Source organism: Tenrec ecaudatus, chromosome 2, assembly GCF_050624435.1.
Source record: "Tenrec ecaudatus isolate mTenEca1 chromosome 2, mTenEca1.hap1, whole genome shotgun sequence".
NCBI lineage: Eukaryota > Metazoa > Chordata > Mammalia > Afrosoricida > Tenrecidae > Tenrec > Tenrec ecaudatus.
The window spans coordinates 61,072,655-61,089,496 of NC_134531.1; the positions used below are offsets into that span (position 1 = coordinate 61,072,655).

At 38.6% G+C, this 16,842-nt stretch overlaps 1 protein-coding gene across 3 annotated transcripts in view; it reads left to right on the top strand.

Annotated features, from left to right (window-relative positions):
• The window catches only part of RNF180 (ring finger protein 180), a 213,746-nt gene extending 200,317 nt beyond the window's left edge, over positions 1–13,429 (top strand). For 2 of the 3 annotated variants that reach the window (XM_075541077.1, XM_075541078.1), the window contains exon 7: positions 12,474–13,424. In XM_075541077.1, the coding sequence (XP_075397192.1) occupies positions 12,474–12,673 (200 nt within the window). In that variant the 3' untranslated portion in view covers positions 12,674–13,424. Of the gene's footprint in view, positions 1–12,473 lie in introns of all 3 variants that reach the window. The other variant, XM_075541079.1, reaches the window with a different exon arrangement.
• The last annotated feature ends 3,413 nt before the right edge of the window (positions 13,430–16,842 follow it).

Below are 16,842 nucleotides of genomic sequence, written 5' to 3' on the forward strand. Positions count from 1 at the left end.
TACTAAATGTGAGATCAAAAGCATGAGAGAAAAATTAATTAGGTTTAATCAAAATGTGAAGATTTATGCACTAAAGGATATTAACAAAGTTAAAAGAAAGATTGGGAATTGTTTACATGATGATGTTTAAATATTCAAATATCCAGAATTTATAAAATACTCTTAAAATGTAGCAAAAATTTAATTTTCGAAAATTAGGCAAAGAATTTCAATTGAAATTTCAAAAAGAAAAATATTTGTTGTGATTGTTAGGGTCCATCAAGTTGGTTCCCACCAATGTCCACCTGATGAACAACAGAAGAAAACACTGCCCAGTCCTGCTCCATCCTTACAATTGTTCCTAAACTGAGACCCCTGTTGCAGCCAGTGTCAATCCATCTCCTTGATGGCCTTCCTGTTTTTCACTGGCCCTCTCCTTTACCAAGTATGACATTCTTCTCCAGGGACTGGTCTCTGCTGATGTCTCTGAAGAATGTAAGACCAAGTCTCACCATCCTCACCTCTAACAAGCCATCCATTTACTTCTTACAAGGCAGGTTGGTTCATCCTTTTATCAGCTCATGATAATTTCAATATTCTTTCCCAACATCATAATTCAAATGCATCGATTCTTCTTCCTTATTCAATTTCCAACTGTAACATGCACATGAAGCAATGGAAAACATCATGGCTTGGGTCAGATGCACCTTAGTCCTCAAAGTAAGATCCTTATTCTTCACTGTGCAGCAGATGTACCTAATTCAGAATGTCTTTTGATCACTTGCTGCTGCTTCCATGAGCATTGATTATGGGTCCAAGCAAGACAAAATCCTTGACAATGACAACCTTTTGTCCATATATCATTGTGAGGTCTAGTGAGGATTTGGGTCTTCTTTACCTTGAGTTATAATCCATACTTCAGGCTGCAATCCTTGTCCTACATCTGCAAGTGCTTCAAGTCCTCCTCATTTTTGGTAAGCAGGATTATGTCAACTGCATATAACAGGTTGTTAATAAGCCTTCCTCTAATCCTGATGCCACATTTTTCTTCATCCAATCTAGCTTCTCAGATGATTTGCTCAGCATACAGATTAATTATGGTGAGAGAATACACCCTCACACATACCTTTCCTGAGTTTAAACCTTGTTCTGCTGCCACAACTGCCTCCTGATCCATGTCCAAGTTCCTCATGATCACAATGAAGTGTTTTGGAATTTCCCATTCTTCTCAAGGCTATCCACAGGGTTTGATGATCCACAACAGCCAAAATCCTTGGCATAGTCAATAAAATACAAGTATACATGTTTCTGGTATTTTCCACTTTAAGCCAAAATCCACCTGACATCTGCAATGATAGTCCCACATCCTCTTATTCAAATCCAGCCCGAATCTCTGAAAGATCCCTGTCAATGTACTGGCAACCTTGTTAGATTATGTTCAGCAAAATTTTACTTTCACGTGATATCAGTAATATTATTCCATCATTGAGTATTCTCTTAGTTCACCACTCTTTGGAAAAGGTACAAATATTAATCTCTTCAAGGCAGTGGGCCAAGTAGCTGTCTTCCAAATTTCCTGGCATAGACAAGTGAGTACTTCCAGCATTTCATTAGCTTATTGAAACATTTCAATTCATATTCCATTACTTCTTGAGCCTTGTTTTGGCTAATGCTTTCAGTGAAACTTGAATGTCCTCTTCAGCGGCAGTGCTTCTTGCTCATGTTCTACCTTCTGAAATGGTGGAATGTCAACTAGATCGTTATGATACAATGACGATGTATTCTTTCCATCTTCTTTTGATGTTTCCTGCATCATTCAATATTTTGCCTATCGAATCTTTCAATATTGCAACTCAAGGCCTGAATTTTTTCTTCAATTCTTTCAGTTTAAGATATGCAAAGCATGTCCTTCTTCTCTGGATGTCCTTTGAACTCTAGATGTTTGCACATTTCATTATAATATTTTACTTTGTTTTTTAAGCTGTCCTTTGAAATTTTCACTCATCTCTTTCACTTCAACATTTCTTCTACTTGACTTAGCTGCTCTACGAATAAGAGCAAGTTTCAGAGTCTCTTCCAACATCCACTTTGATCTTTTCTTTCCTTTCCTCTTAATGCCCTTTTGCTTTCTTTATGTATGATGTTCTTGATGCCCTCCTTAGGGTTTAATGCATCAGATCTGTTCTTGAGATGCTATTGAAATTCAGGTGAGATAGACTCAACATCTCATGAACCTGAACCTACGTATGAGCAATTGATGGCCAGTTCCACAGCCAGGTTATAGCCTGGTTTTAGTTACTAATATTGAGCTTCTCCATCATCTCTTCCCACATATTTAGGCAATTTAGTTTCTATGTATTCCATCTCTTGTTAAAAAATATATCTGCTGTGAACAAGTCATTGCTCTTACAATATCCTATCATGAGATATCCAGCTTCTTTTCTATTATTGAGACCATATTTTCCAACAACTATTCCTTCCTCTTCTGCATTCCAATCGCCAATAATTATCAATGCATCACAATTGCATGTTTGATCAATTCCCGATGAAAGATACTGGTAAAATTCTTAAATTTCTTCATCACTAGATTTTGTGACAGGTCCATATATTTTAATATCATTGTATTGATTGGATTTCCTTGAAGTCATATAGATAAAACCCTATCACAAACTGTATTCTACATCAAATTAGTTCTTGAAATGTCCATTTTGATTATGAATTCAAAGCAGTTCCTCATGATTGTGTCATTCCTGGAATAGTAGACCAGGTGATTTTCTGATTAAAAACTGCCAATGCCAGTCCACTCCAGCTCACTGATAACTGGGATATCAATATGTATGTGTTCCATTTCATTTTTTCTGACTTCCAATTTTCCTAGATTCACATTCCAATTATTAATGGATTTTTTTCACTGTCTTTTCATTTTGCATTGTGCCCCCTCCTCATATCGACCTCCTCAAGCTTACCCCTCCATATCACTAAGGTGAACTGTACTTTGAGGAGACACCTCTTCCCCAGTCATGATTTGAGTGTCTTCCAACCTGAGAGGCTCATCTTTTGATGAGCACTAAATATGACAGTGTGCCTGAGCTGTTCATAAGGTTTTCATTGACTAGTCCCTTAGAAGTATACAACCTATTCCTTCTTCATAGTCTATTCTTAATTTACAAACTCTGCTTAATTTAAATGTTACATTAGGTGATTCTGATGATATTTGAAATACCATTAACATAGCTTCCCACAGCACAGCACATTCCAGCCACCATAGTTTTATAAAAAACTAACAGACTAGTGGGAGGGCCAAGTAAGATATAGGCCTAGAAGTTAATAATAACTTTGAGTAATATGCTCTTTAGAATAATCACCTTTACAAGAACAAATGTTTAACATTAAATTACTTAACATTGCTTCAAAGCAAAGATGAGAGAGCAAAGAGGGGTGGGGGAAATGAGCAGATGGAAACAAGGACAGCAGCCTGGCATTGCAAGTAGAGCACCTAGTGACAGAATACTTTGAGTATTAACTGCTGAATGGGAAACTAATTCACTGGGGGAAATTTTCAGCCAACATACAATAAAATGTTAAATAATAATGAAGGGCAGTTGACTCATAGCAATAGCAGACACCAGCATAGCATCATCTGTGTTGGTTGCCTGAATTTCAGGTCCCATAGGCATCGCAAATAGTGTCAAATGATAACAAATATGTATTAGTTTGTGTTAAAATAGATTAGTTGCTTATGTAACACAAATATTTTATTTAAAGAAAAATCTTGCCATTGATTCTCTTCCTGTTTATAGCAATGGGGTATTGGACAGAGTAAAAACAGTTCTGTAGAGTTTCCGAAGCTCTAATCTTTACAGAATCAGACAGCCACCTCTTTCTCCTGTGGAGCAGATGGTGGGAACAAATCAACTGTCTTACTTACTAGCCCAGCACATGTCCAGGGCTCTTCAAATCTTTTATAACATTTGATACGCTGTGATCTGGTTCTGAGACTATATAAGCAAACCTGCCCTTTGCTCCAGAGAGAGGCACTATCTTAGACTTTGAAATTCAAATATCTTGTAAAAGATGTCCAGGTCAAAGGCATGTTACCTTTGCTTGTAAGACATACCGACATACAAGAGACCCACGAAGAACTTTCCCCAGAGCTAGAATGCTTTGTAGCATAAAGACAGAAAATTATAGACCAATCTACCTTACAGACAGACATTAAAATTCCCTAGAAGATATTAACACAAGCAGAATCCACCAGTGGAAAAAACAATTATGAATTAATGGGGATTTACTGTAGTTATGAAAAATGATACAAATGCAAATTCAATCCCTTTTCTTATAGTCTAAAGAAGATAATTCAGAATCCAGGAGCAGGAATGGGAATAGTGATGCTTGGAGGGTAGTGGGAAGTACAGCAGAAACCATGGGGGAAGGGAAACAGCAGTCATTGTAAGATGTGAAAATAACAATAATTTATCATTTATCAAGGGGTCATGAAGGCTGGTGGGGGGAGGGTAAAGAGAGGAGCTGATCCCAAGGGTTCAGTAGAAAGTACCTGTCTAGAAAAGAATGATGGTAACTTATGTACAAACATGCCTGATGTAATTGATGTATGGACTGTAAGAAGAGTTGTAAGAGCACCCAATGAAATTATCTTTTAATAAAAAAGAAAAGAGAATGATCCATCAAGAGAAAATATATTAGTTGTGTTTATCCCATATTAAGGTAAAGGAGTACTACGTGAATGTGGAACCTCGGGCGGTGACGAGGGTGAAAGCGTGGTGAGCAGGCCAAGAGGTACTAGAGGACTCCTCTTTCATTTCCTGGAAGAGTGTGGCTTCATTAAAATGTGGTTTTTCAAAGAGGACCTGCTGCGGAGGGCTGAAGGGGAGAGCACATGCTTTCAGAGTGATGAGGGCAAAGAACGTATGGATGTGCTTTACGCAATTGATGCATGTGTATGTGTGGATTATGATGAGTTGTATGAGCCCCTAATAAAACGTAAAAAAAGAAAGAAAATGATTAGGGCAAAGAATGTACAGACGTGTTTTATACAATTGATGTATGTACATGCATGGATTGTGATAAGAGTTGTATGAGCCCCTAATAAAATGTTTTTTTAAAAGTTTTTTAAAATGTGGTTTTTTTCATTTGGATATATGACATGACAATATCTATGCTGTATGTGTCTACACTGTGTTCTGTGCTTATAAAATAGTAAAGTTAAAATGCACTGAAAATACTCGGTACTCTTTAAACCATGTCTGAATATCAAACTACTATTGGTTCAGCACAAACCATAGGTTGTGGCATGTCTGGGTACATGAATGGAGATGGTTTAGAAGCTTCTCAGTATTTTAACTCTAATCCACATCACTATTTAGAAAAGAGGCTGTGTATTTTAATAGATATATCTATATAAATATAAATCATAGACTATTAGCATAATGGTGTTGAGTGTCCAATTTCCTATACCATAGGTTCCCACACTTATTTGACCTACTGCCCCCTTTCCTGAAAAGGAAATTACTCAGCATCGCCTTGGCAATTAAAAACGTTTAGACGATAGCACATAATCAAGGATAAAATATAGACATCTGCTTTTGCAGCTCCCCTGGATCATTCCAGTGCCACCCACTCCCCACTCCAGGGGACAGTATCACACACTTTGAGAAATATTATCCTAAACCATACATTTTAAGTGAACTCACGGCCTCAAATTGATTGCAACTCATCACGACACTATACAAGAAGGTAGAACTGCCCTTGTGGGTTTCCGAGAATAGTCACTCTTAGGGAACAAATCAATCTTAAATATTACAATATTTGTGGCTCTCCATCGGTCTGCCCTGCCTGAGAAAATCTTAGGGAGAAATTAATTAATTAATTTTCATTTATCCGTAAAATTATTATTTTAAGTGGAATTTAAGTTAATTTTCTGCTTACCAATATGATAATACTAAAAGTTTAAGAAACACTCCTCTAGACAAGAGCCATATTTTAAAGTATGTTTTAACCCCTGGCCACTAACATATAGTACATATGCTGCTGCTGGTGGTCGCCATTGGATCAGCTCAGACTCATGGCAGCCTCCATGTGGGCAGAGCTCATCTCCATGGGATTTTCTTGGACGTTCTTTCAGAAGCAGATCTGTAATCGTTCTTCAGAGGCACTACTGGGTGAGTTCAAACCAATATCCCATCAACAAATTTTTGAGGGCTTAATTGTTTGTTCCACCCAGGGAATATAACACACGCTCCATAAACAGTTAATACATTGCATGGCTCCGGTTTATGATAGTCCTGGCAGTCTACGCAACGAATAAAGGAGCTGTTTCATAGCTGTTTGTTGCAGACCAAGGAACAGTAAGCTTGCTGATTTATTCAGAAAGATAGCTGTGCTACGAAGAACAATCACTGTCCAAAAAAGACAGCTTCCTGCTCCTATGGATGTGGCGATGGTCGCACAGTTCCCCTTGCTATGACCCGACAGTTGGACTATTGAATTGTATGATATGTAAATGATGTGCCAATAAAACTGTTGGGAAAAAATAATAGTAGAAGAATCTAACATTGAGTAAATCCTTACTACTGGAAGGCATTGCATTTTACATGTATTATTTATTCCACCCTGATAACAGCATCATGAGGTAAATACTTTTACCAGTATAGTGTAATCTACTGTTAGTTATTTTAATTCGTATTCTTGGCAAACTTTGGGATCTTATAGTTATTCTGATACTTATGAAATAATGTCTCTGAAATGATTTTCTTTTAGTCTAACTCTGATTTAGAAATTAATATAATCTCATCCAGTTTACAGGTCTGGGAATTCCAAATTTTTATTCCAACATCCCAGTTCTTCCTGCTTAAAACCAGTCATTTTAACCAAACAGTGATGATTATCTACCTAACTATAAAAAGGGTGTTGCCGGAGGGACCCAGGTAAACATCTTCAGTTTGGAGCGAGGAAGTCTTGAATCCAGTGTCTTTCTACATTGACTTTTTACTATGACTTCCACTGAATAGGAAATTAGCATTGACCAGGGCATTTTGAGTTTGAAAGAGGCACTATTAACCATTATACCAGAACAACTAAAATAAACCAGGGCTGTCCTAGAGCAAACCAAAATGTCCATTATCTCAGTGCGTCACTTTTGCTGCACAATTGTTCTCAGCGCCACCGTTTTCTGTAAGTATACCATTACTCTTTTGAACTAAGCAATGAAAACTTTTTCATCTGCAGGGACTAAGAAGATCTCTACATAATCACATTTAGGATCAATACATCACATATTTTTACCTATAATAATTTCTAGTAACAGTGTTTGTTACCTACTCTCCAACCTATATTAGTGAATAAATATTAGTGTAATGTCTGAATGAGTAAAATGCCATTGCCCCCTTTTTTTCATTTAAGAAAACTTAGGTTTTAATAATATAAAAAAATCAAAGTCTATAGTCATCTCTTAACCCCCTCCCTGTTTCTCTCTTGTACTCTTTAAAATATATATTTTATTGCGAATTAGGTAAAAGTGGACAGAACAGATCATAGTAGCTTTATATGCAATATTTCATACACCTTCTGATTCAACTAATCCCAGGTAATCCCCTCAATGTACCATCATTTATATCACTTCCTCCGTATCTACTGTTCCCCTCCCTCCTTCATTCCGAACCATGGAAACTTTTCCTTGACTAACTGCTACTCTTTCGATCTTCTTTTTTAAAAAAACATTTTATTAGGGGCTCATACAACTCTTATCACAATCCATACATATACATACATCAATTGTATAAAGCACATCTGTATATTCTTTGCCCTAATCATTTTCAAAGCTTTTGCTCTCCACTTAAGCCCTTTGCATCAGGTCCTCTTTTTCCCCTCCCTCCCCTCTGCCCCCTCCCTCATGAGCCCTTGATAATTTATAAATTATTATTTTGTCATATCTTTCCCTACCCGGCGTCTCCCTTCACCCCCTTTTCTGTTGTCTGTCCCCCAGGGAGGAGGTCACATGTAGATCCTTGTAATCGGTTCCCCCTTTCCAACCCATTCACCCTTCCAACCCATTCACCCTCTACTCTCCCAGTATCGCCTCTCACACCCCTGGTCCTGAATGTATCATCCGCCCAGGATTCCCTGTGCCTCCAGCTCCTATCTGCACCAGTGTACATCCTCTGCTCTATCCAGACTTGCAAGGTAGAATTCGGATCATAGTAGTTGGGAGGGAGGAAGCATTTAGGAACTCGGGGAAAGCTGGATTCTTCATCGGTGCTACATCGCACCCTGACTGACTCATCTCCTCCCCTAGACCCCTCTGTGAGGGGATCTTCAGTGGCCGACAAATGGGCTTTGGGTCTCCACTCTGCACTTCCCCTTTTATTCACTATGGTAAGATTTTTTTTTGATGATGCCTATACCTGATCCCTTTGACACCTCGTGATCGCTGGTGTGCTTCTTCCATGTGAGCTTTGTTGCTTCTGAGCTAGATGGCCGCTTTTTCACCTTCACACCTTTAAGACCCCAGACACTATCTTTTTTGATAGCCGGACACCATCAGCTTTCTTCGCCACATTTGCTTATGCACCCGTTTGTCCTCGGCGATCGTATCATGGAGGTGTGCAGCGCCATTGCCCCTCTTTCCCATACTCAGAATGTCTCCTTTTACTATGATACTGACCACTCTTCTGAAAACACTGGTTAGATGTCTGGGAAGCCAGCAACACTGAGTACAAGAAAGAAAAAGTGTTCTGAAGTTGATTGTGGTGATGATTGTACAACTCCTCTCAATGTTGCTGAGCTATTAAATTATATTGTATGCAAATTATATGTCAATAAAACTTAAAGAAAATCTGGAATTCTTTTTAAAAGCCAGTGATATTAAATCTCTTCGTGTTATCCAAAGTAGAATGCCACAAAGTGGGTTCAAGATTGAAATATTTGCTTATCTTAAAAGATAATAAAATATATTTGTAGGAAAATTGAATTTGGAAATAAAAAGGGTTGACTTCAGTAGTTTGTTTTGGGGGTATTGTTATATGCTGAAGGATTCTGTGACCAAAACACTGAATAATATAAAAAGTATGAAAAACAAATGGAAGTAATACAGAGTCACCAAGAAGAATTGACTGATGTTTAACCATTTCAAGAGGGAGCATAAAATCAAGAACTGACCCCCAAACGGCAGCCATTCCATATTAGGAAAGTTTACAATCAGGAAAAGGTGCACTTCGGGGCTATCTCTTTTCACCGTATTTACTCAGTTTGTATGCTGAAAAAATTCTGTGAGCAGGGAGGGAGAAGAGGAAGGAGGCATCAGGGTTTCAGGAAGACAACTTGCACTGTGCTGTTGAAAGCAAAAATGATTTAAAACACTTACTGATGAAGGTCAAAGACTGGTATATTCAGTGTGGATTCCAAATCACTACAAAACCAAAATCTTCTCACTTGGATGAACAGACAACATAATAATAAAGGGAGAACAAATTGAAGTCATCAAGAATTGCAGTGGGTCAACAATCAATTCTCGTAGAAGAAGTGTTCAATAAATCAGACAATGTATTGCATTGGGCATCTCAGCTGCACAGCACTACTTTAAAGTGTCAAGAGCAACGATGTTACTTTGAGGACACAGGTGAGCCTGACCCAAACTGTGAGTGATCTTTTCAATCACCTCAATTTCATTTGAAATCTGGATAAGGAATGACCAGAGAACAATCGATACATTTGAATCATGGTGTTGGTAAAGACTATTGAAAGTACCCTGGACTGTCAGGAACAAACAAATCTGTCTTGAAAGAAACACATGTAGATGTTCCTCCGTAGCAAAGGTGTTGAGACTTTGTCTCATGCCTGGGCAGAGAGGTTTTATCAAGAGAGGTCAGTCCCTGGCAAAAAAACACCATGATTTTTGGTAAAGTGTAAAGCATTCATGCAAAAGAGGAAAACCCTCACCTAAAAGAACTGGCTCTCCAACAATGGCCTCCAGTACAACCATTGTGCGGAGCGGGCAGTGCAGGCAGGGATTCATCCTGCTGTACATGGTGTCCCGTGGAGTAGGAGCCTGCTGTACAGCACCGAACTGCAACAAACAGACAGGTGTGCTTCAGAAAGCTTGTGAGGGAAACTCCATAATCTTTTTATTCCATGTTTCCATAAACTTTTTGAAGCCCCTTCATATGCCCAATTAAATGTATTTTTAGATTCTCTTATCTAGCTTGAACATACTAGCACAAAGTAGACAAGAGGCTTAAAGAGAATCTTGAAAAGAAATCAGATTAAAGACAATACTAATAATGAAAAGGCAAACAGGAAAATGAAAGCGCTAACAAATCTCGTAATGTGAGAGTTTTGTTCAGTTATAAAAATTAATGATAAAAAGTCAAAGCATGTATGAAAGTCACCAGAAAACGTTAGACATTACAGAAACTTTAAAGTATAACTATAATTTATTCTAACATGTCATGTATTTTATCTTTATTCCTAGAGCACAGGATATAGACATTACTCATGTAAGAAATGGATTAACTGAATTCAGAACTTACTTCAAGCTGAAGCATAACAGAAATTTATCACAGAGGTGTTAGCAAGTACCAGAATTACATCTTTCATGTTCACTTCATTATGTTGTCCCTGGGAACACAATTAAGCACTAATAAGCACAGAAGCACGTAAAGTAGATTTTAAATAAGGAAAAATCAAAAGATTGATAATCAGGTATCGATGTTTAGAAAACTGAATTTTGTTTTTTAAATGCCTTTGAAATGATGTATTGATCAACTAACAAACTACTTGCGATTGGGTGAGTTTACACTTAAGTTCTAAAGAAATAGCATATAAATATCAGAAAGTTTTTTTAATTAGCATTTTAACATATTTCTATGAAATGACATTAATTTAATAACAGACTATAACTTATTTATGCATTTGGGCTGTTAACCACAAGATCAGCAGTTCAAAGCCTTCAGCTAATCTGTGGGGGAAAATGAGTCTTTGTGCTCCCATAAAAATATATGGTCCACACCAGCCTACCCCAACACGATCTCTGAAGACAAAGCCGGCGCATAAGCAAATGCAGTGAAGAAAGCTGATGGTTCCTGGCTATCAAAATATATAGAATCCAGGGTCCTATAGGCTGGAAGATAAACAAGTGGCTATCTAACTGAGAAACAACAAAGTCCACATGGAAGAAGCACACCAGCCTGTGAGATCATAAGGCATCGAAGGGATCAGGTATCAGGCATCAAAGAAAAAAAATCATAGCATTGTGAATGAGGGGGAGTACGGAGTGGGGACCCAGGACCCATCTGTGGGAAATTAGACATCCCCTTGCAGAAGGGCCGTGGAGAGGAGACGAGTCAGCCAGGGTGCAGTGTAGCAATGAGGAAGCATACAATTTTCCTCTAGTTCTTGAATGCTTCCTCCCACCACAACTATCATTATCTCAATTCACCTTACAAATCCAGCGGGACAGGAGGATGTACACTGGTACAGATCGGAAGTAGAAACGGGGAATCCAAGGCAGATGAACCCCTCAGGACCAGTGTTGAGAGTGGTGATACTGGGAGGGTTGGAGGGAAGGTGAGGGAGAAAGGGGGAACTGATTACAAGATCTACATATAACCTCCTCCCTAGGGGTCAGACAGTGGAGAACTGGGTGAAAATAATTTATAAATTATCAAGGGTTCATGAAGGAGAGGGGCAAAGGGAGAGAGGGGGAAATGAGCTGACATCAAGAGCTCAAGTAGAAAGCAAATGTTTTGAGAATGACGAGGGAAACAAATACACAAAAGTGCTTGAACAAAGTATGTATGTATGGATGGATTGTGATAAGAGTATATGAGCCCCCAGTAAAATGATTGTTTTTTAATGTATGGTCTTGGAAACCCACTGGGAAGTTCTACTCTGTCCTGTAGGAATGCTACTCTATGACAGTGGGTGAAATCCTCTTAAATCAACTCTTTATGAAAATGAAAGCTAAATTGTTTGAAAGAAGCACCGGTGTGTATTTCTAGATTATTCATTACTAAAACAAAATAAGAGATATTTTCCAACATAGCTTTACTCAAATAATTTGACTGCTGAGACATGTAAGATTCAGTTGGCTAAAAGAAGTTAGATCAGTAGTTGTAAGCATCATTGTAAAAATAAAGTATGAATAAAGTTTATATTTAGAAAATTTCCCCAAGTGGGAAGGATTACATTTTGGTCCTTGGCAGATTTTAAAGCATAGAATGATGGGCCATATGAGAAAACTGAAATCTAAAGAATTCAAATAATTTTCCTTGACTGATTGACAAGGGAGGTAGTCTCCTGATTCCATCTCTTTGCTAACCTTTCTTCTCTTGCCCTTTAAACTCAACAAAAGAGGCTGCTCCTGAGAGTTGTTTATCATTGAATATAACATGCTGCTCAGTGAAATCAAAGTACGTTTTCCTTGTCATCTATTTGACGTGATCAAGCTTAGAAATAACACGTTCTCCTGCCTCTTCTAGGTTTTCACAGACACGCAGCTCCAGTTACAAGAAGGCAGTTCCCGCACGGCGCGCACAGGATGGATTACCTGCACTTTGACGATGACAGCCGTGGGTGGTGGTCTGACATGGATATGGTCATCATCTACATTTACTCTGTGAACTGGATCATTGGATTCATTGTTTTCTGCTTCCTCTGCTATTTTTTCTTTCCGTTTTAGGAATTTTCATACTTAATTCAGTTGAGCAATTATATAAAACCTAGATGATGTTAGTAACAACTACTTAAAACTTTTTTAAGTGTGCTTTAAAGTTTTTATAATGTTTCCTTATGAAAATTGTTGTTTATAGAGAGCCTGGGAATAATGGATTTATTTATTGATGTTTTTCATGTAACAAACTAATTTTATTCAAGACCTAATCTACCCAGCATTTAGCAGCAATGCACCATTAATTTCAGAGTTCTTGGTTTAGGATTTGGAACTCAAGTTTTACAATGTTACCTTTATACTTTATTGTACAGATTTAGGTTTTCTCTCCATATAAAAAATAGTAAAAGTATGAAATGAAATGACAATCTGGGTAAATAAAGCTTTTATTGATAATATATTGCATTAATCACTACCTATTCTCAGGCAAAGTATATGCATTAAAAATTAAACCTTAGTCTCTGGGAACTGATCTAGCAGGGTAGATTTGATTTGGTTTCTAATTTTCTCTATTTGTGTCCCTTACCACCAAGAAAGCTATGTCTTTTGTACATACCTAATAATAGCTTTAGTGAAACATGTTTTATTATATAGTAAATACAAAAATAAAAATAAATCTATGAAACTAATGCCCACCAATAGACACTTGAAGAAGATATATTAACACTTTTCAAATTGTAAGATTAATTACCTAAAAAATAATTTACTGACTTTCAATAATCTTGAGCAATGCATGCCCCAAATGTAATTAATTTAGTAATTGTGTAACTAGAAAGTTGTCAAATATATTGTAAACGTGCAATAAAGAGTGGCTTTTAAAATTTGTTTATTTTATTAAGTGAGTTAATGTCTGAAACAGAATTATTGGACATACGCTTTTTGTCATTGATTTTATTGTTAATTACAGCAATCTTTGGAATTTGTGTTTCTTTTTTTAAAAAAAAAAAAAAGGAGGGGGTTGAATTTCCCAAGGCAAAAAGAACCTGGTTCAGGTATCCAAATTTTGAAAGTGAGAACACTAAACTGCAAAGGAACAGCATGTTCATTTTATTTTAGTCACTCAGATGGTCTGCATATTATTTAGGATAAAAGTTTTTATTAAGAACTACTAATCCATCATTCCTGCGATATGATGGTATATGATGCAAACAGCTTATTAAGATATGAATGTTATGAAACTAAAAGTAATACCACTATCAAACAAACTGAGATGGATCAGGAATAATAGTTCAGTTTATGAAATGTCAGCATTTGGTCCAATGAAGGAGCCCTGTTAGCCCTCTGGACTAGGCATTGGGCTGCTACCTACAAGACTGACAGTTCACACCCTCAGTCATGCACAGGTAAAGCTGAGACTGGCTGCTTCTGTAGAGACTATTGTCTCAGAAACCCCACAGGGGCCGCCGACAGTCCAACTTGACAAGGTGGTAGTGGGTGTGATTTGGGGTTGGGTATTTAAATAAAAGTTCTTGGCTGATGATATGTGATAGTCTAAGAAATAGGGGGTTATACAGCTATTTTCCTAACACAATTTAATGTTTGTGTTTAAAATTATATTTATGGGGAAAAAAGCACAAAGACTATCTAATTCAGGAATTAGAAAACTAGTTGAAACTTATATAAATTTGTTCTCGGTTTTCATAATAAAATACTTAAGTAAATTGGATTAGCAGTGTGATAGAAATCTTAGTGAAGCAATGTCACCAAGGTGTAGTTTTCCTTTTATAGAAACAAAAATGGGTATTTTAATCGCTAACGTATTGCTCAACATGATAATATTACAAGGGAAAAATATCAGCCCTTCTAAAAATATATAACGAAAAAATGAACAAATATGGGAATGATTATCAATGTTTTTTATTTTCCAGTTTTGCATCTCCCTTATTTATTGCACAGCTTTCTCATGCATATGAAGTGGCTGGAAGTATGTAACCCGATTCCAACACAGTAGAGCCCTCCATGTGACATCTCCTTTTTAACACTTTTCTATCAGTCATTTTATTGGGGGCTCTTACAACTCTTGTTACAAACCGTACATCAGTTGCGTCCAACGTATTCACACATAGTCCATCATTCTTTTCTAGACGTTTACTTTCCACTGAACTCTTGAGGTTTGCTCCTCTTATTTTCCTCCCATGTCTCCACCCCGCCCCACCCCCAGCCACCCAATCCTTGTGGCCCCAATAGATTGCAGATTATTAATTATTTTCAAATCTCACACCAACCACTGTCTCCCTTCCCCTCAGGTTTCTGTTGTTCTTCCCCCTGGATGGGGGGGTGTGGTTGTGCCATTCATTGCGATCAGTGCCCCCCTCCATCCCTACCTCTCACCCCTGTCCCCCTACCCTTTTAGTATCTATTCACATTCCTGTTACTGGGTTCCATGCCTTGTGAGTTTTATCTCTTATCTATACCTATGTACATACTTCCATCTAGTCTAGATAGGGAGGTGGCACTGAGGTCGTGATAACGGGGTAAAGAGGCCTCCAGGGAACAGAAGTATATTGCGTGACCCATTATTTTTCTAATCTACCCTCATTGATGCACCCCCTCCCTGTGATCCCTCTGTGTGGGGATGTTCCATTGTCCATAATGGGCTTGGGGTCTCTGCTTCAACCCACCTCCATTCTCACCAGTGTATTTTTGTTTGTTTATTTACTGTTTATTGTGAATCTTCTGATTCCCATTGCCCAGGGAGATAGTTAAAGTCTATTGTACCAACCTGGCCAATAAACACATATGGGGTTGATTGAAGGGCGAAGAGATAAATGACTCAGTGAGCCTCGCCTTTCTAGTTCTCGGATCTCTTGCTTTCTGATGTTTTGACCAGGGTGCAGCTGCCTTAGCAGTTCCCTGCTTCAGCTGGCAAGGCTCACTTCCTGCAAGACATCCCCAAGGAGAAGCCGCATGGACCTACCCCGATGCAACCCTGGGTGCTGGAGCAGCCGTGTGGAGACCCCTGCCAGTGCTGAGATGCTTACACACTAACTGATTCGGCTTTCCTCTTGCAGTCAGTGTCATTGTGTCTGTTTTGTGAGATGGAGGAGGACTTTGTAGATTGGTCTCCAACATATAGGCTAATGTTGGACTTGTGGGCTTGGACAGCACGGGGTTGGGATGTTTTCTTGATGTAAATTCACCCTTTATATAAAACACTCTCTTATACATGTGAGTATCTGTGGATTTGTTTCTCGAATGTACCCAGACTAACACACCCAGTCTCGATGACACCCCACAATCGCATTGGCTGGTGTACTTCTTCCATGTGGGTTTGTCACTTCACTGTTGGATGACCACTTGTTTAACTTCAAGGCTTCAAGACACTATATCTTTTAATAGGTCGGCACCATCCTCTGTCTTTACCACATTTGCTTATGTACCCATTTTGTCTTCAGTGACCATGTTGGGGGAGAGGGGGAGAGCACTGAATGCCAGTTTGTTAGAACCCCCTAGGTCTATCTGCAGCTTCGGTGTATTACCTTATAAATATATGTACATAGGCCAATACCACTATTGTTGGGGATTAATGTATTTGCATAAATGCACACCTCTGTTAATCTCTGTATCTTCGCCTTTGCTTCCTAGAGCTTGTCTCTGTTTCCTTTTGCCTCCTCCTGCCCCGCCACACTATCCCCATTCTTCCACCTCTTAGTGCCTCCTCTCCACTAGCTTGGTGTTGCTCTAACACTCACAGGATCTCTACCCGCTCCTAAATGCTGGTTCTGCTTCCCTAGTTGTTCCCCTGTCCGTGAGGCCATGTTCACCACAGCCTTCTCCCCACCTCCTTCTTCCCCCTTTACCTTCAGGGGACATTGGCCCCATTGCCTTCTCCCTGGGCTTCCCTCCCATGGTCCAACCCATATAATTAGGCAAACCATCCATGTCCTAGTCCGAACAATAAGAAAACATGCAGTTGAAGAAAGAAAAGTTTTTTAAAATATGAGATAAAAGAAAAGATTTTAAAACCTACATAGGTCTTGGTCTGTTTTCTGGGCCCCTTGAGACCCTCCCCACTGGTCCCGAGAGGGATCTGGGGCCTGCCCCTCCTAGCCTGAAGTCCAATCTTGGGGCTCTCGGGGCTGGCTCTGCTTTACCCCAATTGCTGATCTGTTGTGTTCCATCCCCACACTCTCCCTGCTGTGTGGTCTCATCAGTGTCCTCTATCTCATATGCTCTAGTTA